Genomic DNA, 24,064 nt, shown 5'->3' on the forward strand with positions numbered 1-24,064 from the left:
TGTTGTTGAATTGTTAGAAGTTTGCGAAATTGTTTGCCCTTGAGTCTACGGGATACTTACTCAGAAAGGGAGATGCGAGCTGGCATTAGCCTGGTTGACATTTCCGTTTTTCTCTCTTTTCATTCTATGAAACATATCCCCCCGTATGGGGGGGGGGGGGGGGGCTGGAAGCGATATTCTCGCATCCCTGCAGTTTCTCGAGTTTGAGTAAGCCAGGAACCATGCTGTGGTTCACCTTTACTGCATTTGTGCGTACTGCTGGTATGCGATACCCGCATTTTTTAAACTTACTACCTTAATTTACTTTCTTTTCTTTGCCAAAGATATGCAAAATGTCTCGTAGAAGTACCATATTTCAATTCGCTATCAAATGCACCCGCCGTATGCGATGTCCCACCAAAACTATGCACTCGCGCCGAATGTTTACGAAGGTGTTCGCACCTGCGCGAAATCTAAGCTCGACTCGGAAAACGAACTCTCATGCTGTAAGTGAAACATCCGTTGCTCAGTGATATGTATATCAACTTTAATTTCTACCAAGAATACAGCTCGTGTCATTCCTAACACTTGTTGCAAAAAAGTAGATCCTACAAATGGTATAGGCTGTGCCCGAAAATGAAGCACTGAAATCATGAGAAACCTTCGAGAATGTGAAGGTCATTCACGGTAATCTTTTTACTATACTACTACTATAAGAGAGTACTATACTAGCGTACTATAAGACAACCAGTTTCCAGGCATTTCGTTGAAAAACGATAACTTAAAGGGCGCTGCAAAACGCGCAGCTCTGGAAGTTTCAGATATAGACAAGCTCTCCTTGTGTTGATTGCACTCGTGGATACCGAAAACACATTTGTGGTCCCATAAAGAAACAATGTATTCAACGGTGTACGGGTGTACAAGGGGGAATGGGGATAATGAGGCTGGTTTCTTTCCAATGTTTACCCCTGAAGGTACAGCCAAAACTTACTTTGATATGAAACTCAAGTGGCATCTGTGACGTTATCTCAAAACTAGATGCCACTCTTTCGTGACAACTTCTCAGCAACTACAGTAACCCATATGGAGCATGTTGTAGTGCTTACTACTGACAAAGAAATAAGAATAATATCAACGAACTAGAATGAAATCAATGGACTCAAACGCCCGCTCAAACATGTGAGGTGGCTTCCTCTGAGTTTCCGTTGGAAACTGGGCTGGCATTATCAGTCAAAGAGGTTAACGAATTCTTACACCAACAGTGATGGAGTCGTTGTGCACAAAGCCTCCCTTCGCTACGTCTTGTAGTTTGCAAAGCGTACGTATGCCCAGGCCTGCGTTGCAATCTCCCGACGGCTTATTGACGTTGTACTGGTCCATCCATTCTGATACCTCAACGTGATACTCAATATTCTTTGCCTCATCAGCTGGGTGAACTAACATTACGGTATAAGGGAGTGTAAACGGCCATTTCAACAGACAGTCCTTCGAGCTGCGACAAATACATAGAGAGACACCCAAGTACACCCCATGCACCCGAACGAGCAGTTTACAAGAGTAGCCGAACAAGACGAACATGTCGGACCATCGTGTTATTTGCTTGTCAATCGCATCTCTGGCAATAGCGCTAAACTTATCAACGTGAAAATAGGCGACACTGTTCTTCAAACGGTTAACTTTCTGCAGTTCACCCAACATTTCGTGGAGAGAACACACTTGCTTACAAGTAGAGAGTGCAACTCTAAACACCTCCTTCACCATGGTCGTATGGTCGTCCACCCCGGTACAAGTTTGATTAGGTGAGTCTTGAACAGCTTCACTTTCATGGGAATTGTCAGATTCGGTGTTACTTTCCTCCATTGGCGTTACCGAGTTATCTGAAATAAAATCTGACGAAGCATCTTTTTTTTTTCGCACTAAAAAACGTCGTCAGTTCTTCGATGTGCTCCATCATGACATGCAGCTTATCGTTCACGCTTTCGAAGCTTTCATGATTTACTTGTCGTTCCATAAACTGCTTCAATATATCGCCGTTCGATACTACCGTGTCCTTGGCAGTTCCTATTGTTATTGCATGGCTGTGGAGTTGATCCTCCATTGCAGACAGTCGGTCTGTCATGATTCCCAACGAGGCGTCTATCTTTCTTCCCATCTCCACTGCGGCGTCCATGACATCCATCGGCGAGCCCTCAATTGGACCTTCACGTGACTCACATTGTTGCACGTGGTGACTAACGATGTCTTTTCGGAGCACCTTCATTTGACATCGACAGCAGTTGACAGCATGAAAGGTACAGTGGTTGAAAAAGTGCTGCATCACTCCTTCCACAGTCCCAACAAAATTACATCCTTCTTTGAAGTTACAACACCGCGCCTTCTGTTTCAATACTTGTCCCGATTTCAGGATCAACTTACTTGTACTAGCTTCTTCGAAGTCTTCATCGTCTAAAGGGCACTGTCGCTTACCCTGAAGGACATTCTGATAACACAGTTCACAGAGCGCGTGAGAACATTCGAGAACAAACGTCACTTTTGGAACGACCCTGCACAAAGCGCACGCTCTCAATGAGTTGAGATCTACGAAGTCCATCAAACGCCAATCCGTTGCCTCTGAGAAGCCGACGAGCTGCCGCTGCAACGTCATCATCCTTAGATGAGGTGCTCAAACGACAGGATATCCAAGGTGATGACAAGAAGCTGAAAAAATCCGAACAACACCGAACGAGAGCCCTCGCAAAGCACAACGACGATGAAGTACTTCCGTCGACTACCGGCTCGCGTTTCACCTTCAACCACGTGAGCACGGCCTCCTCACCCACAAAGTCAACGGTTTCGGTTTCAGTTACACTGACCGGCTGACCTTCAACCTCGGGAGCTCCAGCAGTGAGTAGCAGTTTTGTTGAACGTGTTGCATGATCGGTAGGGTAAGGCGTGCGACTCATCTTGTATTTGAAGCTTTTCCTTTACTGTAGGTTGCTATGTACTGTAGGTTCCGCGTTCGGCATTTATTTCTGCGAAGATTCTTCGGGCATTTTTCGGCATTCATATGTTTTGTCAAATTCGGCATTTTCAAAAGTTTGTGCCAAAAATGTACGAAAATGTAAGTACCAGAAATAACTTGTTATTCTTTTTGTTTATCCGTTGTCCATGAGTACTGAACCGCCTCCCCCCCATTACTCCCCTAGCCCTTCTTAATCCCCCATAAATAGTTTATCTCATCACAGGTGATTGCCACAGAGGCTGGACTGACACATTTTTCGCTTACTGCCTTATCAATATGATAAGACTCCAAAGTCTTTCTTTCAAGCTTATCCCTAAATCTTCCAGAACGCTTGTTGTGTTGATCAAAGGTACACAGCCACACCTATCACACCTAACGCCAAACGTCCGTTCGGTGAACCTTTCAGAGAAGCCGCGTGCTCTTTAACGTAGAGGGCTGGTTGGTCTTAAGAAAAAATAACATGGAGACCTTGGTTTCACTTTAACCTAGTATTCAGGCACCTCTCCGTTTGGCCAATGTAGACCTTCCAGAAACTGAAGGGTATTGCGTATACCACCATGACTTGGCACTCCTTGGTCCTATAGCCGATTTCACACTTGACCCATCCCCCATTCTTTTGTTACTCACTTCAACACATTTCCACTTTTATGCCACATTTGGTTCCGGTTTCTTGAGGGGCGAAAACAGCAAAACCTGTGTCAAACTTCTTGCAGACCTTCTTGGGGTTATGGGTTAAGGGGGGCACATATAATATGAATCCCATGTTTTCATATTTTGTAATTCGCCCCTATACCCTTCCCCTCCCGTGCGCGATAAAAACCGAAATCATTATCATTATCATCACAGTGAAAGATGCGGATCGGTGGTGGTGATCCGAAGATGATTCGGTGGTGGACGCGGTCAACGAAGAGTCAGCCGATGATCGATGAAGACAGCAGTTTATTTACAGTATCTACGTGGCGTCTCGTAGAGACCAGACTTCAGATTGTAATCCAGAATCAATAACACAAAGAAAACTTCAGCTTTTAAAGGTTTCTCGCCGGACTGGCGTCACGTGCTGCCCACGATGTGACATCATATTTTCTGACCAATCAATACATAATTAACCAGGACAAACTCCCTTTCTCAAGTTTTCGTTGAATTACAGCGTCAGGAACTGACGTGTAATGAGACATCCAATCAGGGGTTACAGAGCTTCCGCAAATCAAATGTAAACACAGAATTGTACGTACTGAGAGCGAAAGTGTTACAGTTCCCAGGAAAAGTGAGCAGGATTAACAAATACAAAAGTGGCCGTGCAGCGGCATTCCACGTTGTTTATTAGGAGGATAGCACTGGCTTACATAACAAACAAAGTAACAAAATTTGTCTGGACGTTTCGATTGTGGAGATTGAGATTGTTATAAGACCTTAGGACTCGCGCGCAGTTTTTTTCTTTTTCTTTGCTGATGATGACGTCTGCATAGACGTCGAAACGTCCAGACAAATTTTGTTACTTTGTTATGTAAGCCAGTGCTATCCTTCTATTAAACATGACTCCTGGCTTCTGGTCTATCTTCATTCCACGTTGTACTTACAGCTACACTCCACCACGTTGGGCGCCAATTGTGGGGGCCTCTTCCGACTCTCGGGGCAACGCCCATCTGTTCCGTCCCCGTGGAAGGCACAGCAAGAAATACAAGATGTGCCAAGAAACTTGCCATTTTATTAACTCGCATCTTACAGCCTATCGCTTCCACGTCCAGACAGCAAACACTTAACTTCCTCATCTTCTCTCTTTCCCACTGTGTCCTGGGACGACTTCACCGGGAACTGTGCCGACGTTCGTCTGTAAAATGTCGGAAACCCCGGGGCAAACCTCACCCAGCGCAGACGGTGGTAGGATTCGAACCCGCGACCTCCTAGTCTTCAGCATTGCCTTGGCTACCATCAACGAGCGGCGCATCATGGCGCTGATCGTTAGCATTGCTTATGATGTGAACTCTCTAACTCAACAGTTGTGTTGAGATACTACGGTGGGTGTGGTGATGACGGAAGTCCCGATTTCCGCTGTTGGCCTCACTGGAGTAGACAGCGTCATGACTGTAGCAGTGATGAGAAGACATGGGACGACGGTTGGAAGGTGATGAAGATGAGAAAAAACCACGAGGGTTCGACTGCGAAATAGGCCTCTCACGGTTTAAAAACAAAGGACGTCAGATGGAACAACAACGCCATGAAATTGGTAGACTCGAACTACTATAGTGAAAAGTCAGTAAGTCAGAAGAAAGCCGCCTTAAAATGTACCATTCTATTATATAAAACGAATTATATATAATTTCTTACATATTAATGATATTATTACTTGTATGGCCTTGTTCTGTTCCTCGGACCCTGAGGAGTACGCGTTTACATGGTGTTTTCTCTACAAAGCAAGCGCGAACTAAGTCCTACGAACAGACGACATTCAATACACGATTATGGCATTGACTTTCGAGACGAACGTGAAGCCCATGCCAGTGAAAACACCAAAGTAATCTCTTTTGACATGACCTCATTTTTCGAGCCTTATTGCGGCGCTCCTGCTCTGCCTTCACTCAGGCTATCCAGGTACGGTTGATTCTCTCAATGCAGAAGCAGCACATGAACCCAGCTACTATTTCAACGTGGGCCCTGCAACAACCTGAAGTGAGGGTAGAGTTCAACTTTTCATCAATACATCTAAATGACATCTGGCTCGTGATGTGCGTGTATCATTCTTGATATGGGTGTCGAAAGATCAGCACGGCTGTCATACACCACCTCGGCATCAGCAGCTGAGCTCGACGGTATTCATGTGGCACTAAGCGTCATCATTTCTCAATCTACGTGCTCTCAGTGGTCTGTGCAGAGTGACTCAGGATGTGGCCTAGAATCATTGGCCTCTGTACTTATCACAGGGTCTCTCGCATAATTGTTCATGATGTGCTGCAGCTATATGATGCCGCAGTGTCACGGGGATGTGATATCATATTCCAGTGGATTCCTGGTCACTGCGGCATAGCGGGTAACGAGACTACGGGTACTGGTGCGCGCCGAGCGCTTCAATATGGTAACGTACAAACAAAGGCCATTTATTTCACCATAGGGGACGCAAGGAGTATTATACGTGAACTGAGACAACAAATGTGCAACTCTTCTTGGCTGACAGGATCTGCTCGATCTTCGTTGTTGTACTGTGTCGATCCCGAGGTACGCTTCCAGGTACCTCCGTCGTTTTTTTTTTTTTTTTGCAAGCAGCGTGTTTCCTGCACAGGCTCCGACTGAATGTTCCGTACAGCGGTCGGTTGTTCTACAAAGTGGCCAGGTCCCCATCTCCAAACCGCAGTGAGTGCGATGTTGTCGAGGACACAGAGGGCATCCTCCTCAGGTGCTCCAAGTATGCCCACAGTCGCAGGACACTAGAAATAAGTCTGGCTAAGCCATTGAATCACCAAGAGGCTACATTGAAAGCTCTCCGGCGTTTCCTCGAAGAAATTCATCTGATTCACATGTTGTGAGACTTTCCGGTCCCTGGTTTGTGACAACAACAACAACAACAACAACTTTATTTCAGGATGATGGGTGGGGAGTTTCATCGCCGGGGGCGATGCTCTACCCCAGTGCTGGAGGAGAAGCGAGGAACGAAGTAATGGGTCCCGTTACATTGAGGGTCGAAGTCCTGTGGCGTCCAAAAAGGCGAAGAGAGCCTTGAGGGCAGAGCGTTGGTGAGCTGGATGCGGCCAGGGGCCGAGCAATTTTGTGAGGGAGAGGGGGCGAGAGTCTAGCTCGTTGAGGGACGTGGAGAGTACGGAGCGGGAAGGGTGGTAGTGTGGACAATGGAGAAGAATGTGCTCTAGGTCTTCTGCAGCACCGCAGTGACATGGGCCTTCACAAAACCAGCACGTATGCCACTGTCACGGGATTGGAGTTTCACAGTAAGCCGCAGCACTTCGTGTACTGCCAGTGCAGTATCATGAGCCCCCGACTTTCCCGATCCCGCGATTTCCGCTTCTAGACGAATTCGCGAGGTTAAGGTCCCGCGAAATATTCCCGAAACGCGCTCCCACACGAATTCGCGAATTATTAAGACCGTGAAATTAACCACTTTTACAGCATTGTATTTTCTGTGGCGCATACATACTTTTTCGAATGAGTTTGTCACCGTTCATACATTGATAATTTTTATTTGCTTTGACGTGTTCATGTTGACAACACTGACAGCAGAATCGCTACTTTTGGCCGCATGTATTTTGTCCTGCAGTTGTCCTTGTCGTCTTCTCCCCTCTTTGTCCTGCTTGCTACTTCCTTCACTCACAATAAATCGTTACTGACTACTCCGCCTGCATTCCTAGACTCTCGTATATGTAGCGCACGTATCGGCACGTCTTGTGCAATGAGTAGGCTGTGCGAATAATATTCGAGGGTACTTATGACAAAAATTCCTCGATACCTTTATGCAAACCTACTTACCGAAAGCCTTTACAGCAGCTGAGAGGCAAGAACGCATCAGAGCAGAAAAGACAAAGAATAAAAATTCACCAGCTCGCTTGCTTCCCAGCCATTTTTTCACGAGTATGTTTTTTGATTTGTTCGTATCTCCCTTCCTGAGCAAAATATATATTTTTTTTGTATTTGTTCACTACTTGTAGTACCTGTCACTGACAGGTGTTTCGTTTTAAATTTCGCACTTAAAACTTCGTTTTAAGCATTGGCACTGGGATTGGGATTCCCGAAACTCGGATCCCTTCCTAGGATTCCAGGGTTCGAGGATACGCGAACTCGGTTGGCCCACCCCTACTAAAAAGCTACTGAAACAATTTCCCGCGGATATAATTTGCGCTGTCAGTCGCTCTACCAGTTGACGCACGTGACCACTTACCTCACCAGGTATTGAACAACTGACCTCTACGACACCCACAGTGACTTCACTTCTACAGCGGACTTCACTGTGAAACGTATTCCGCTGAAAATCCATGAAAAGATTTCCGAAAGCTGAACAAGCATTACGAACACGTGCATTATTTCATCCTTTAGTGCGCGTCGTGCAAAATTTGAAAATTGCAGAAATGAAAAATTCTATATCCCAGTCACTGAAAGAAGTCTTGTGTTGTGCGCAGCTTTTCATACTTCCCATGACAAAAAAGTACCTTCGGTTAGTGCTTGTGCTCGAGCCTAAGAAACACCTAGAAAATGTCTCAGCTACTCTGCTTCGTCTGAAATAGCGAATGCAAATGTTGCGGGACAGAAGTGTTGCAATGACCCGAGTCACAACTGTACGCTGACTCCCCTGCTTATTTAGAACTAGTGGGCCAGAAACAATATTCCATAATCTTTCGAACAACCTGCATACCCTGGTAGGCGATGTCGGTATATTTTCCGATCGGGTTTCGTTTTTTTTTTTTAATTTGTTATCAGGTGGACCCGTTGTATGTGATAGCCGACCAAAGCTATGCGTTTAGATGTTCAAAGTAATCGAGGTTATTAGCACGTGCGCGAAATCTAAGTTCGTCCCCGAAAACACCGTTGCTCAATGAAATGAATACCAACTTTATTTCTACGAAGGTTACAACTAGATTCAGTTCAACATTTGTTAAGAAAAACAGTTCCTACGAATGGTAGGCTATCCCGAAAATGGAGCACTGGAACCACGAGCAAGCGTGCACAATGTGAAGGTCATGCACATTCAGCTAGCTTGTTTTCGGTAGGATAGAGAACGTGGTTCCACGCGTTACTTTGAAAAACGTTACTTCAACACGTGCGGTGCTGGAACTTCCAGATAGACACACACTCCCTGTGCGCATTCTCTAATTGCACTAGTCGATATGAATAATATATTTGTAACCACTTAAAAACAATGTATTCAGCGAGCTTAGGAATACAAAAGGGACTGGGAAGAATGGAATTTGCTTCTTGTAAAAAAATTCGACAAATAAGGGTTCTCTTTGAGGTTTACCAGGGGCACAGCGAAAACTTATTTGGGTATCAAACTCAAGTGGCAGCCGTGATGACATTCGAAAACAATACCACTCTTTAGTGACAACTTGACGACAACGATAGTAATGGCGAGGTTGGCCTGAATGTTGCATGATGTTCACTAGCAACAAAAGAAAAGAAAGAAAGAAAAATAAAAGGCACAAAAAGAAAAGAAAAAGAAATCAGAAAAGTATAAGTGAGCCAGATAGAAAGAAATGGATCAAAATGCTCGCTCAAATATGTGAGTTGGCTTTCTCTACAACAGGTGAGCCCCACTGAGTTTTGGTAGAAAACCAGGCTGTCATATCAATGAAGGTGTTCAAGAAACTCTTACACCAACAGTGATGGAGTCGTCGTGTACAAAACCACCCTTCACTACATCTTGTAGTTTGCAAAGTTTAGGTGCGCCAAAACTGGTGTCGCGATCTACTGTTGGCTTACTGAAGCATTCCCTGTCCTTCTCTATGTGATCTAAAACATTAATATGACCCTCAATGTCCTTTTTCACATCGTTTGGGTGAACTAGCATCACGGTGTAAGATAATGTAAACGGCCATTTCAAAAGGCAGTCGCTCGGGCCCTGGCAAGTAGATAGAAAAACACCCAAGTACGAGTCTCCATCACGTGTAACGAAAGACGCAATCAGCCTACAAGAGTACCCAAACAAGACGAAAATTCCAGACCATCGCCATACTTCCTTGTCAGACGATTCTTTTGCAATAGCGGCAAACTCACCAATGTGAAAACAGCCGACACAGTTTTTCAAACGGTTCAAGCGCAGCAGTTCACCCAACATTTCACTTTGAAGACACACGTGCTTACAAGCAGCGAGCGCAGCTTTGAACACCTCCTTCGTCGTGATCGTATCGTTATCAGGGCCGTTCGCTGTTTGAGTAGGTGAGTTGTCAGTGGCTTCACCTACATGGTCGTTGTCAGATACGGTATCAATTTCTTCTACTGGCGTTACAGCGTTCTGGGAAATAAGATCTGACAAAGCATCTTTTATTGGACGCAAAAACTTTGTCAGTTCTTCGATGTGCTCCATCATGGCATGTAGCCTATCGCTTTCGAAGACGTCATGATCTCCAGCGCGTTCTTGTCGTTCTACATACTGCTTCAACAGGTCACCATTCGACACTAAAGTGTCTTTGGCATTTACTATTGTCATTCCATGGCTGTGGAGCTGATCCTCCACGGCGGCGAGTCGGTCTATCACAGTTGCCAATGAGTCGTCTATCTTTCTTCCCATCTCCATTGCAGCGTCCATAACATCTGTCAGTGAGCACACAGTTGGAATTGCCGGTGGCTCACACTGTTGTACGTAGTGATTTACGAGCTCTTTTCGGAGCACTTTCATTTGGCATCGACTGCAGGTGACCGCATGAAACGTACATTGATTGAAAAAGTGCTGCTTCACTTCTTCGACAGTTCCAACGAAATCACATCCTTCCCTGACGTTGCAACACCGCGCCTTTTGGTTTCCTAGTTGCACAGGCGTTAGGATCAACTTGCACGTATTAACATCTTCGAAATCTTGCCCGTCTAAAGGACACTGTCGCTTACCCCGAAGGACATCCTCATAGCACAGTTCACAGAGCGCGTGAGAACATTCCAGAACAAACGTCACTTTTGGAACCACCCTGCACAAAGAGCACGCTCTCAATGGGTTGAGATCTACGAAGTCCATCGAACGCCAATCCATTGCTTCTGAGAAGCCGACGAGGTGCTGCTCCGACGTCACCATCCTTAAATAAAGTAGTCAAGCGACAGGATAATGAAGATGATGCCAAAAAGCTGGGAAAATGAGACAACACCAAGTGAGAAACCTCGCGGAGCGCGACGATGGAATGTTTCCGTCGACTACGGGATTGCGGATTGCCGCGTTTGACTTTCAATCACGTGACCTTTGAACACGGCCTCCTCACTCACAGGTCAGTGGTTTCAGTTTCGATTACGCTGACCTTAAATCTCGGAATATCCTGTAGTGAATATTAGTTTTGTTGAACGTGGTGTGCATTCGGTACGATACGTCGTGCGATTCCTCTTGTATTGGGGGAGACACACACAGTCATTTACGCAATATTTTCATTTCGGGAAAGGTGTTGGGATCGTTGGAGTTTCGTGGGGGAGGAGGGTGACACAAGTACGTTCTCTTGTTTATCACCGAAGAGAGTGACAACAATACCTCCTGTATGTTGTGTGTTGTTAACCTGTTTTGGACACATTCGGGCCTTTCTGACAGAGCTATATACCTGTATTTTTGGAGGAGGGGTTGTTGCCACGGTGTACGAGCGAACCGAAACGAAATCGAAATTGTATGTTTTTTTTTGTTTTTTGTTTTTGCGCTCAGGAGGGAAACCGTAAAATTTATTTAACGGTTTTCGGTCCAAGGAAAAACTTCGCCGGTTTAGACTACGACTAGACTAGACTAGAGGTAGAGCGCGTTCAGGAGGTGAGTGTTGCAGACCTTTCGCGGGACCACGCGGGTGAGCCCTGCCGATTTCTTGTTTTATTCGGTGTGAATGCCCCTCGTTGTTTACAGAGCACAGGTGATGTTTGTACAAGCGCCAGTGGAGAGATGGCAGAAACACCATCAACGTATTTAGTCGGTCAGCTGCGAGGACGCTGTCAAAACTGCGCCTGTTCGGGATACCTGCGGGCTGTACACGCGTTTGCCTATGCTAAATGCCCCCTGGCTGGTGTTTGATGTGTGGCCACCCACCAGCAGACCACAGTCTTGTAGGTGAGTTACCCACACATAGGCGTACACTGTGATTCGTTCTGTTGTCGCGTGTCGAGGTGCCGTCTACTCTCTCTACATATGCCACTGTCTTCAATTTCACGAATGATGTTTTTCATTATCAAAGATATAGGTGCAGCTGTTGCAACGGTTCGCCTAGTTGCCCTTATGCAATTGCCGATTTCAGAACCAAGATGGAACGCATGAGGCGGCAACAACGTGCCTTCTTCGGATGTCGTCCTTCTTTGTGGGCGGTGCAGCCGATGCGAGCGCAAGAGGAGCACGATGTTGCCTTTGGGGGACGAAGGGAGGGCACCTTGCACCGTTGACGGCTACAGAGATTTTTCGTTTACTCATGCTATGCGGTATACGTGCTGCAATAGGCGGTAATATAAGAGTAAACATCTGACGGATGCCGTAACCGTCAGCCGTTGCCGCTTAAAATATACGAGTATGAAAACGAACGATTCTTGACCCTTATTATCCGTCATCGCCTCAAGCGTAAGGCGATGACACGTAAAATAGCGGTCAAGAATCGAACGTTTTCTTACTTTTACTATCCGTTGCTTTTCCGAGAGTGGTGTAGTCGCTCAGGATGGCTCTCCTGCCAACTTCCGTCTTCCCGATACCTAGAGTGTGCTAGATTTAAGCATTCACTCCTCGGAAGTATCCCCGTCCTGGCAGGTTGAGGCTGCCGAATGGGGAAGAGACCACTTCCCGATCTTCATTACATTACTATACAGGGTTACACAGGCATCAAGCACAAAGATTCCCGGGTGATTCGAAAAGTGGCAGTTTTTGGATGAGTACAGGAAGCGGCTGGAACACGATAAAGGGCCCATCACTGATGCATACAAAGCGCAACAAGATTCACCACATCCAAGAGGTCTTACCCGTTACCGGACCTGAAGTTACTAAACCTGCTAGCTGCACGCCGCACGGGGGGTTAAAGAAAACCACCATTAAGAATAAACCACTTAAGAATAAAACGTCCAAGATTAAACCGCTTAAAAATACACGGTTAAAAATATATCCCCTAAAATAAACCACTTACCATCCCCGCTTAGAGATCACCGTTTAATAATTTATTTATTTATTTATTTTATTTCAAAAAACCCCAAGGGTCCGGAGGACATTACATGGGGGGTGGGAACATTATATTGGAACACATCATGGAACATTGAGAATGGAAACAGTAATAACAGAAATAAACAGAAAACAGAAATAAGGAAACAAAATAACAACAACATCTTGGAATAACAGGATAAGAACAATACAAGTAAGTATACAAAGCGATAAACTCAGCAATACAACAGAACGAACACTAGTATTGAAGATGAAGAAAGTGAGAGAGGGAGCTACGGAAAACTGTATGGTCGTCAATGGTAGCGATTGATGATGGGAGGTTGTTCCACTCAATGGTAGTTGTGCAAAAAAACGATTTGGAGAACGCGTTAGTAATACAGAGGAACCGAGTAACCTTGTTAGTGTGATCAAAGCGAGGAAAAATGACACTCGAGCGTGTGATGGGTGATTGTCGAGCAGGCAAGGTGAAAAAAAATCTATGGTAGAGGGTTAACTTGGCGAAGCGACGACGATGTTCGAGCGGCTCGAGGTTGAGACTTAGTTTTAACGCGGAAACAGAGGTAGTGAAAGAGTAATCGTTGACAATGAAGCGGGCAACTCGATTTTGAATGGCTTCGATTGCATCACATTCACATTGAACACATTCACCATTAAAAATAAACTGTTTCAAAATCCCCTCACCATCTAGCACGGAGACGGATTAATTGCAATTTGCGCCGGGTTAGATCAGGTTATGTTAGGTTAATTTTGTTTGGTTTCGGTTAGTTTGGAATAGTTTAGGCTAGTTTGGTCCTGTGAGGTTAGTTTAAGCCCCTTGCTTGCAGCAGACCTTCAGTTGGGCCATACCACATGACTCTAGCAACTGTAGGGTGGATTTGGGGAGATTCTGAAACGATTTATTTTTAACGATATATACTTAACCGTGGATTCCTTAGCGTCTTTATTTAAACGGGGATATTTGAGCGATTATTTTTGTGCGTTGATTTTTAAACGTATATGCTGGGAGATGTATTCGTAACAGTGGCTACTTACGCGTTTATTTTTGAAATGTTATTTTTAAGGGTTTCAAACGAGATACACCCCGCCACACAGCACAGCGCCGACATAGACAATCCCGTGTCCGCTCCCACCTCGTGGAGTACAGACGCATTTCCGCCATCATCAAGCGACACAGCATTGAGCTTCGCTGCCATCAATGGGCTTCCTCTTGCAAGTCCCTCGGCCTACGTACCCCTCGCTCTTTGGTGTGGAAAACCATCAACGCTCTCACTGGAAAGGCCAGCGAAAACCTTCTCTTCCCAACCCTAGCAGCGCGGCTTGGGATGTCAGTACAGGAAACGGCTGAAGCCTTTGCGCAAGTTCTCATAAAAAAGGCCACCACGGTCCAGGATCCTTTACATCGGTCCTTTACATCGCCGAAGAACCACACATCTTGGACCGCGAATCCCGCATGTGCTCTACGGCTCACCACGGCGAAACCCGCATGTGCTCTACAACCGTGTCGGCGTTGCCTCGCTCCAGGAATTAATGGATGGGATTTCCTATCAGGCATTCAAAAGCATGGCAGATGGCGCTAGGTCCCGGCTCCTCAGGTACTGAAATGACATATGGGAATCCGGCATGATTCCCACCTCCTGGAAACAGGCTGTTGTCGTACCCATCTCCAAGCATGGGAAACCAAGGCTTCGGGTATCCTCGTACCGCCCTGTTTCCCTCACGTCCACTCTGGCTAAATTGATGGAACGTCTAGTGCACGCCAGGCTACAGTGGTTCCTAGAATCGAAGAATTTGCTCCCGAGCTGCGTGACAGGTTTCAGAAGGGGCCTCAGCGCCGCTGATAGCGTGCTGGAATTATCACCTGCAGCGGACAGTGCAAAGGAGCGGAGGCTGGCAATGCTCAGTGTCTTTTTGGACGTGAGGCAGGCCTTTGATAATGTCAGCTCGGCGATCGCTGTTAGCTGTCTACCCAGCACTAGTGTCACTTGGACGACACTCCGCTTCGTGGCGAAGCTACTCACAGGCAGAACGGCGCAAGTTCGTCCTTAGTGCCCCTTGTGAGGTTGGGGGCTTACCTCAGGGCAGTATCTTGAGCCCTATGCTTTTCAACATTGTAATCGCAGCCCTGCCGAAATCTTTGCCGAAGGCTAGGCCACGAGTCTCAATTTCCATCTATACCGACGACATAGCCCTGCGATGCATACGGCTGCAAGATGTGCATGATGAAGAAAACTATTGAAAAAAACATTAGAAGCCGTAACCGACTATCTCGAGGGCGTAGGCCTTTCCATCTCCACAGAAAAATCCAGCGTCATGATCCTCAACAGAAAGCATCGCCGCACACTGGGAATCAAGCTTCGAGGACACAGCATTCCTCTAGTCAAGACACAACGCTTCCTGAGGATCACCGTGGACGAGAAGCTCAGCTGGAGTCCTCAGATTGCAGTCATCAAGTCATCCATCGGGTCCTTCCAGAACGCTCTGAAGCACATCCGAGGTACTGTTTGGGGATGTTCATCCGGAGCACTAACCTCGCTACACAGCTCACTTGTGCTGTCCCGTATTATGTACACGTTGCCGTACATGTTGCCCCCGCATACAAGACAAACACAGCTGGAAGCAGCCCATCGAATGGGCCTGAGGAACTCACTGGGTCTCCCTAAACAGTCAACAAGCGTGCTTGTCTATGGAGTAGCGGGATCAATGCTCCTTCGCCTTCTCGCTACCGAATGCCTCCTAAGGGAATACGACATGCTACACAGGTCCCCTACCGGAAAGCAGATCATGGCCGAATCCGGGGCCACCGTGGATCACGGTTCAGAGAACTGGGGAAAAATACGGACAGGATGCTAGTGTGCAAAAGGCCGATCACTCGCCCGGAAGGCCCTCCCTTTCTGCTTTAGTGTCCTGACTGCGCTTGCGCCTTGCGATATACGCGGACTACGACAGAAATCTCAACTGCCAGACATACTGGCCAAGGCACTCGCCAAAGAAGCCATCGTCGAGAAGCATGGAAACGCATTGCAGATACACACCGATGGGTCCACCAACCCTGTTTCCGGAAGCAGCACTTCAGCATTCTGGTGCCCTGCAATGGCACTCTCCTCGGGTAGCAGCATCGACAGTCAAGTTTCCCTCAGCACCTCAGCGAGTCCTCAACACTGGCTGAACTCGTCAGCATCCAGCGAGCCTTGGAGAGTCTGTCCAGCCTCACAGGACAGCGTGTGGTTTTCCTGACTGACTCGAAATGCGCACTGCAAAGCATCAAAAATCCTCGGGCCGACGACCCTATTTCACGATCAATCCTGGAGGCAGCTTCAGTGCGACGGTTTTGCTGTGGGCTTCCAGTGGATTCCTTCACACGTGGGAACGTGGAAATCCCTGGGAACGAGGACGCGGACCGCATCGCCAACAGCTGCCATAACCTTTCCCTGGAGAGATCCCTACACCTCACGATCCGGAACACAACTGGAAGCAGTATTCAGAGTTTGTTCGTGAAGTCCCCCTTGCTGAATTTCCAGAATTCCATCATTTCGCAGAACCCTGCCCCTTCAAGGACCTCAGCCGCGACCAGGCTGTCCTACTTCACAGACTGAAATGCAGGGCTGTACTAACCCCTGCCTTCCGTTACAAGATTGGCCTTGCTCCATCCCCCCGGTGCAAGCCTTGTTTCACCCACGGCGATCTGTCGCACATCGTTATGGAATGCCCTGAGCACCAGGTCGCACGAGAAGTAATGATGGCGCAGTTGGGGAAGCTCTTCCAATATCCTGTGTCACATTGGAAGACATCGTGTACCCGCAGGGTCCTACACAGATTCGTTGAAAAGGACGGGATGGGTTGCTGACCTTCGTTTCGTCCGTAGGACTGTCTTAACTTCTCTATCTTTTTTTCCGTTTCTTTTCTCTTTTTTCAGGGGTGAAACTTGCCTCCTTGGCTAAGCAGGCAGACCTCACTCTATTTTTTTTTATATTTAACGTGATTGCCCCCCGTACTAGAAATATACGTACTAGAATATAACGTATAGAATATAGAATAACGCTGAAGATTCCACGGTTTGTTTCATGATTTATTAGGAGAATTAGTTAGGAGAAGTCATCGTGGCCAGCTTTGTTAGCCGCGAGTTGAGCGAGTCATCGGAAAACAAAGCATCGGCAGACGTCATCAACGCAGCGACTGTAGGCGAAGGTTGAATAGCGTGCCAGGCAGTAGCGATTGCAGCTTTCCTCAGGCCCGATGTCTGTCCTTCTGCGTTGGCACAGCTTCATGCTCTTGTCGGCGTCCAGTACAACGTACGAACTTCTCTCACGGGGCCATGAAACGTAGTCTGTAGTCAAAGAAACATCGAACGGGAACAGTCAGGGATATGAGTGGGGGTAGGACGTAGGTTGATTGGACGATGGTTGTGCGTTGGAGGTCTACCTGTTCGTGTTTGCCCAGAAATGTGGCCTGCCATGATGATTCTCGTTGTTTCCGCGTAATATAAACTCAAATTAACGAGTTTGTCACTGTTTAAAAATGAATATTGTGAAAGTAGAAATTTTGGGAGGAATGTAGAAATGTTTGGGAATTTCATGATTAAACTTTTTCCGCGAAATATAGGTAGAGGGGATGAAAGAGTGTGGGCACTGGAATTCGCGGCGATATGAGTTCCACACGGACAAATCGACCTACTTGACGATCGTTGTTCTTACAAATTTGTTCTTGTCAAGCATTTCGTTAATTGAAATGCCACTTCAACGTCAGTAGTTTATTCGCATACTGTATCACTTGGCTTTGCAGGTACCTGCTTTCACAAAACCAGTACGTACACGCCATTGACATGGGATTGGAGTTCACAGTAAGCCGCAGCAGTTGCAGTACTGCCGGTAGTGTCATGAATTCCCGACCTTCCCGATCCCGCGATTTGCGCTTGTACACGAATTCGCGAGATTAAGGTCCCTCGAAGTATTCCCGAAACGCGCTGCCACACGAATTCGCGAATTATTAGGACCGTGAAATTAACCACCTTTACAGTATTGTATCTTCTTTGTCGTATACATACTTTTTCGAAGGAGTCTTTCACCGATCAAACATTTATCAATTTTATTTGCTTCGACGAGTTCATGTTGACAACACTGATAGTCGAATCGCTGCTTTTGGCCGCATGTATTTTATCCTGCAGTTGTCCTTGTCGTCTTCTCCCCTCTTTGTCCTGCTTGCTACATCTTTCGCTCACTATAATTCGTCACTGACTACTCCGCCTGCATTCATCAACTCGCGTATATGTAGCGCACGTATCTGCACGTCTTGTGCAATTAATAAACTGGGCGAATAATATTCGAGGGTACTTATGACCAAAATTCCTCGATACCTTTATGCAAACTTACTTACCCAAAGCCTTTACAGCAGCTGAGAGGCAAGAACGCATGAGAGCAGAAAAGATAAAGAATAAAAATGAATATACCAATTTGTGAACATCGGTTTGCGTAGGACACAATAACGAACCCAAAGCAGCGCAATGTTCGAAAAAGAGAGCATAAAACTTTTGTTTGTTAAGCTCAAACTCAAACTCAAGAACATAAAATAAGCGAAAAGCACAATACCTGTGGACAAAATTGCGAGGAACGCGTAGCTTTTCCACATGTTCCACTTTATTTTGTTTGTAGCCCTTCAGAGCATCATGCTTAGTTTGGCGGTGTGTCATGCCGAAGTATAGGGTTTATGACCTTTTTGTTTTTTACGCAGCAGCAAAATAAGCTCACGATCTTTGCTCATTCCGTTATTTGTTTCACGACAGACCGCTGTAAATCGTGCTTGTTACTCGTCAGGTCGTCGAATACGGGGGGTCACGAACGAGCAAAAGACGGCCGTAAAAAGGTAACGAGGCGTGAAAGTAACGTGGCGATAAGTCATCAATCAATCGGTTCATGCAAATGAACGTTTTGCGTCCTCACGCAGGGACGAGAGGAATACAAAGAAGTAGACCCGTGCGAATAGTGGTTTGAAAACCCAAGCGAATGCGAAGCCAATGGTTCGCAAAATGGAACTGTTTGAACGCATATAGACGGAGTGGAAATAACGTGCAAGCGTACAGGGAAACGTTAGCAGAGAACAGATATATTTTAGTTTGCAGCGATATACAAGCGCCAAATCTCCGTCAGTATGCTTTGAGAAGGTGGCGCATTCGAGAACGAAACAGAGTTCTGCGCCTGCGCCACCTAGTTTTGACTTAAGGAAAGGAATATAGGACGAGCCTACTATGTGCACGTATCTGGTGGTTTCGCTGTAGATAAATTTTTGTTCTTTCGTGGCTGTTTGGGCGTTAACGATTCGAAAATTCGAAAATATCCGGTATGGAAGAGACATTGGATTCGGTTCTGAAATTCGAATAACGAACTGGAACGAACGAAAGGTACTGGGAAGCTGAGCAAGGCAGCACCAGCAATCTGCGCTATGTGCCCTCACGACCTACCTCAAGGACATACGTGCTGATATAATCTTTTAATTCATTCAGTGCTTTAACACGTCAAGCGTCCTGGAACAGCTAGTCGCACCAGTGCGAACTACGTTTCCATTTTTTTCTTCTATTTCTATTCTATTTCTATTCTATTCGAATAACGAAATTACGCTTTCGATGAAGGATGAAAGTCACTGAAAAGGTTAGCCGTTAGTCGTTAATTTCTTGGGCAATTTGAGGCTTTGTATGTATTTGTCCTTCTATGTTGTTCCAGCCTCAGAACATCAGTTCTCTCATGCTACATTTTCGGTTTGGAATTCGAATCGAACATACAAGTATTCGCTTAGAGTTCGAAAAATTCTATATTCGCACGCCACTACGAATTAACTTCGTAGATTGAATAAATTACGCCTTTCCAGACGCTGCAAAAATGGCTGTGAATGGCTGTGTGTATTTGCATGGCTGGTGCCGTATTAAATGCTGGGCGGTGCTGTTCATGGCTGTATTCGTTGGTTGTGTGTATTTGCATGACGAAGGTATTGGTTTTGATAGTTAGCAATACCTATTTACTATTACGGCATACCGTCTCCTCCTACATGAGTCCCGATGACGGTGTTGGGGGATCTTCCCATCACGTCGCTTTACCACCAGGACAGCGTAGGTTAGAACTGATAGGACATTATCTCCTCTAGCTGCACTCTGCACTATTGGTATTACCAGCGGCATGGACGAGTGTGCTACGTCGTCACGTTCGTTGGTAATAGCCAGAGTCGTGCTCAAGACAGGGAGGTGGTGGGTTCGAATCCCACCACCGGCTGCACTGTCTGAGGTTTTCCCTAGGTTTTCCGAAGAGTTTCCAGACGAATGTCGGCACAGTTCCCCCCGAAGTCAGCCCAGGACGCATACGTTCCCCCTACTCCTTTTTGCTGTCATCTCTCCATCTGTACACCGCTCATAGCCAGAGTTGCTTCGCGGTGCTAACGCGGAATGAAAGGCTATTTGTATTGCTCATCAGGCTTCCAAAATTACAGTGCGCGTTCCAAACATTAGGTTGCGCTAGCTCTTGGAAATGTAGGCTGCCTTATACGCGTGACGTTGCCTACGGTTATCACCTGGCGGACAAGAGGGAGTTTGAGGAAAACGTAGAGGTTTCGGGATAATTTTTCCCAAAACATGATAAGCCAATCACATGATTCCTCCGGAGTGGCTGACACCACTTTGCTGATATCTGATTTACTGACCGCAATACGGCGTCGTGGTCCGAGGACACTTACGACTTCCTAAAACTCCCTAACGTGACTGCATTAGAAAACGGAAATCGTCGAAATAGATACGCTATTTCTTATATCCACGCAGCATTCAGAATGTTACCACGGTGGCACAATTACACAACTATAACAGCTTTCGTTTCGCACGTTTTCTTCTTTCGCAATTTATTGCAGAAATACCTCGCTGACCCCAGTACGTCTCAGACATTAGCGTCGTTATCTTCAACTGTCGTCGTATCAGCTCCTTAATCAGCACGGCCGAAGAGGCAGCCACATCTATTATGAGCACACATGGCCGTCCGGATGACTCGACCCTCTGCAATGCGGACGCAGAACTTGTAGCAGTGTGGATCATCCCAGTCTATGCATACCGGCACATCGTCCATGGGAGCTTTGTACGGTGCCGTTGTCTGTATTTCGTCCGGCTCTGTATGTGCGGAAAGATACGGGCGAGATTTCGGTTAGTTGGCATATCTGTCAACAACATGATGGTGTAGACGGTGACGTGCTCCACAGGACGCGTACACACTTGTGGGCCTTGCATGTGTGTCATGCATCTTTCTTTTTCTTTTTACAAGTGAGAGAAAAACCAATGCAGGACAGTACTTACTGCTACGATCTGTGTATACCACTGCAGGAAAAAAAAAAAAAAAGTAAAGAAATTACAGATTGCGCAACACAGACATTCCACGAGTTACACATTTTGAAGAGAAAGAAAGGGAGTAATTCTGATCCCTTTTGGGGACCACCGGGCATTGCCGCGCAACTGTTATTCCTTTCGGGGGCGAAATCCACACAAGTGAATGCGGAGTTCACTCATTACTTTTAGTGTTGAAGAATAATTTCCAACGTCGGATAATTAAAGGGGGAGTAATTGCAATTGAGGTGAGCACTGTAATCGCTCCTTAATTGATTCCTTCTTGCTCCGGAGGTGTGCCATAGACAGCATGAGGTGATTTGTATGATATGTGAAGAGGAACGAGGAATAATTAAATTAATTAGCCAAATTTGCTAATTAGCCATAGATGCCCTTCAGGGTCAATTTACGGGTTATCTCCTTCAAAACCATGAAGGATTACCAAGACGTGATTTCGGATACACTAACCCAGTATCTTCCAACTACGATAAGTTGCCCTTCTTGTGCGTAACGTATTGACAGTTAAGCCGTATTTGCAAATGCGTAACAGAAAGTTTTGAAACCGGCGTTTTCGCCGCGCAACACACTGAAACTTTAAACACTATCTACCAAAAATAGTCGTTCAATTATGTGCCACCAACATTCGCATAAGTAGTTAGAAAACGTGTCACAAACCTGAGAACAGAAAGGCGAGGAGAAGATAAGTCCTCATTGTGTTTTCTTTTTTTCGATGGTCAGGACGGCTGAGCGTCACACGAAAGAAAAACTTTCGACCGTAAACAGCTCACCTCTATATTCCGAACAATAAAACGTTCAGCCAAGGGCTACACTTTGTCCGTGTCACAGTAACTATGGCGGGAAAACAGTAACTTCGCTAACGAAGCCAAGGTTTACGACCCAGGCGTGGAAATGTACCTATAGCGTTCCGTGAAGCTCCATAGTCGACGCAGTAGTAGTTCACATCTGTTCTCGCCCTAACTTACTCGGAACATTTCAGCCCACTTTCACAGTATTGAGAAAGAGAACGCAGACCGCGTTTATTTGTGGATGGAAGTTTTTTTCCTTCTTATTCTGGGGTTAGCATCTCGTAGCACTGTGACCGTTGAGCGCTGCAGAGTAGTATCGAAGAAGAAGAAGAAGAAGAAGAAGCAAAAGGGAGCAAGGGAGTTACGCGGCAAGGGAGTACGTAGATAAGCCTACTTCAGCGGGAATAAACCCGAACTGTGGGAACAGACTTCTAGGCGAAGCACGTCGCAGCCTAGCGACTCTCCGGCGAGCCAAAAAATGGCGGCCAAAAAAAATTTTGGCCTTGGCGCGGGCAAAAAAATAAAATAGAAATATAATAAAATAAAAATAACAAAAACACACAAAATTTAAAAAAAATGGTCTTGGAGCTGCGCGAGTCGAGGTATCGTTACTCCTGAGCATGCGCGACACTAGGAGGGAGATGTTTTGCATGAATCCGATGCCTATAACGCCATCTGCCGACTGCTGAGAGAATGTTCCTTGGCGCCTTGAAGGGCACAAGCGCCGCGGCCATGATGAAGGTAATCCCTGGAGTGACGCTCAAAACCAGTGAGGAAACCTTGAACAGCAGGGTGAACGTTTGAAGCACTCAGCAGCACCACAAACCCACTGCCACTTTGCGGTCCGCATGGGCCGCATTCATTCATATGAATATAATTAATTCATTAATTCATTAATATTAATATTACTTTTCTTTTCAATCCAATCAATCCAATCTGCACCATCTGTGGTCGGATTCGGTCGCATCGTCCGCGACTCTTTGGCGCGACGTTGGAGTCACGACTCACGAGCGCGAATCCGCACGCGCGCGTTTTTGTTCTTCTTTCTACCGGCCGGTCTGTAAGCCAAACACAAGCAGGGACAGTGAATCTAATAAAATATTGTTCTCATATTTGGTACTCACGCAGTACCACCACAAGCGAACATCTTTAGGCACACTTTATGTAGAGCGTTTATTTTTATCCGTCACATATTTTTGTTAAAAAAAGGCTATGGAGGCTACACAGATACCTTTTCCGCAGGTGGGCTATGCGGCCAGGCGGACGTACTGTTGGAAAGTGTATCTAAGTACTGTATGACTAATTAGATAAAAGTATTTAGTAAACTTAGTAACTAAATGTTTTTGACAAATGTGAGTTAGCATCGTTTTCTCCTACGGTCGCGCATCGCTCGTTTCAGGGTCTCGGACTTTTCCGTAGCTACGCTGCTAGGCCCCACACATCTTCTTTCACACACACACACACATCACACATCATCTTTCTTCGTCTTCATTCATCTTCATTCTTCTTCTGTTTTATTTATTTATTTAATTCTTCTTTCTTCATCTTCATTGATTTGCTTTTTGTTGCGGAATAGCAAGCCGACGTCCGGTTTGGCTGACCTTTCCCCTGTTTTTTTCATTTCGTCTAATAACTATATCCCCCCCCCCCCCGCCCACACACACAGCATAGTCAGTCACGTGACAAAGGCACTTGTTCAGTTCCTGCGGAACTGTGGCCTTCTTGGGTGAACTCTGATCAATTTCGTGGTTGTTTTCCATTTCTGTTTGTTTGTTTTTGTTTTCCTTCTTTTCTTTCTTTGCTGGGAGTAGCAAGCCGCCGTAGCGCAGGCTAGCCTTTCCCTCCCTTTTTATTATATTTATTTTTATAATAAACACATTTCCCAACTGAGGTAGCAGAAATGGAGCCAGCCATTATTTAAATCCATCGTCCTCATTAAATATGCTGAGGGAGTGATACTTTCAAATTTAAATTGCCAAATTTTCCTAAGCAATTAAGCCAAAACCAGACTAAGACACGTACCCAGCGAAAAAAGAGCGACGAGTATTGCACGTTGAAGGTCCATGCTTGGAGCGATTGAAATGAATGGACTAGATGCTGATCTGTTGTTGATCCAGATCAAGCGCTTTCAGGCCCAG

General features: G+C 46.0%; 1 protein-coding gene and 2 long non-coding RNA genes across 4 annotated transcripts in view; all 3 read right to left on the reverse strand.

The window, feature by feature from the left end:
• The window catches only part of LOC135393447 (uncharacterized), a 68,712-nt gene extending 57,891 nt beyond the window's left edge, over nucleotides 1-10,821 (reverse strand). Inside the window, exon 1 of the mRNA XM_064623880.1 lies at nucleotides 9,689-10,821. Within this exon, the coding sequence (XP_064479950.1) occupies nucleotides 9,689-10,697 (1,009 nt within the window). The 5' untranslated portion in view covers nucleotides 10,698-10,821. The remainder of the gene's footprint in view (nucleotides 1-9,688) is intronic.
• Nucleotides 10,822-16,831: 6,010 nt separating this feature from the next.
• Nucleotides 16,832-18,468, reverse strand: LOC135393449 (uncharacterized). The gene is made up of 3 exons (XR_010422630.1): nucleotides 18,362-18,468; nucleotides 18,150-18,167; nucleotides 16,832-17,103 (listed from the first exon to the last, which is right to left on the reverse strand). It is a non-coding gene; the product is annotated as an uncharacterized LOC135393449 (long non-coding RNA).
• Nucleotides 18,469-20,617: 2,149 nt separating this feature from the next.
• Nucleotides 20,618-22,142, reverse strand: LOC135393450 (uncharacterized). Of its 2 annotated transcripts, XR_010422632.1 has the most exons (4): nucleotides 22,036-22,142; nucleotides 21,796-21,908; nucleotides 21,094-21,114; nucleotides 20,618-20,910 (listed from the first exon to the last, which is right to left on the reverse strand). It is a non-coding gene; the product is annotated as an uncharacterized LOC135393450 (long non-coding RNA). The 2 variants fall into 2 exon arrangements; XR_010422631.1 differs by having other exon boundaries at nucleotides 21,796-22,134.
• Nucleotides 22,143-24,064: the final 1,922 nt, after the last annotated feature.

The sequence above is a fragment of the Ornithodoros turicata genome, chromosome 4 (genome assembly GCF_037126465.1).
Source record: "Ornithodoros turicata isolate Travis chromosome 4, ASM3712646v1, whole genome shotgun sequence".
In the NCBI taxonomy this organism is placed as follows: domain Eukaryota; kingdom Metazoa; phylum Arthropoda; class Arachnida; order Ixodida; family Argasidae; genus Ornithodoros; species Ornithodoros turicata.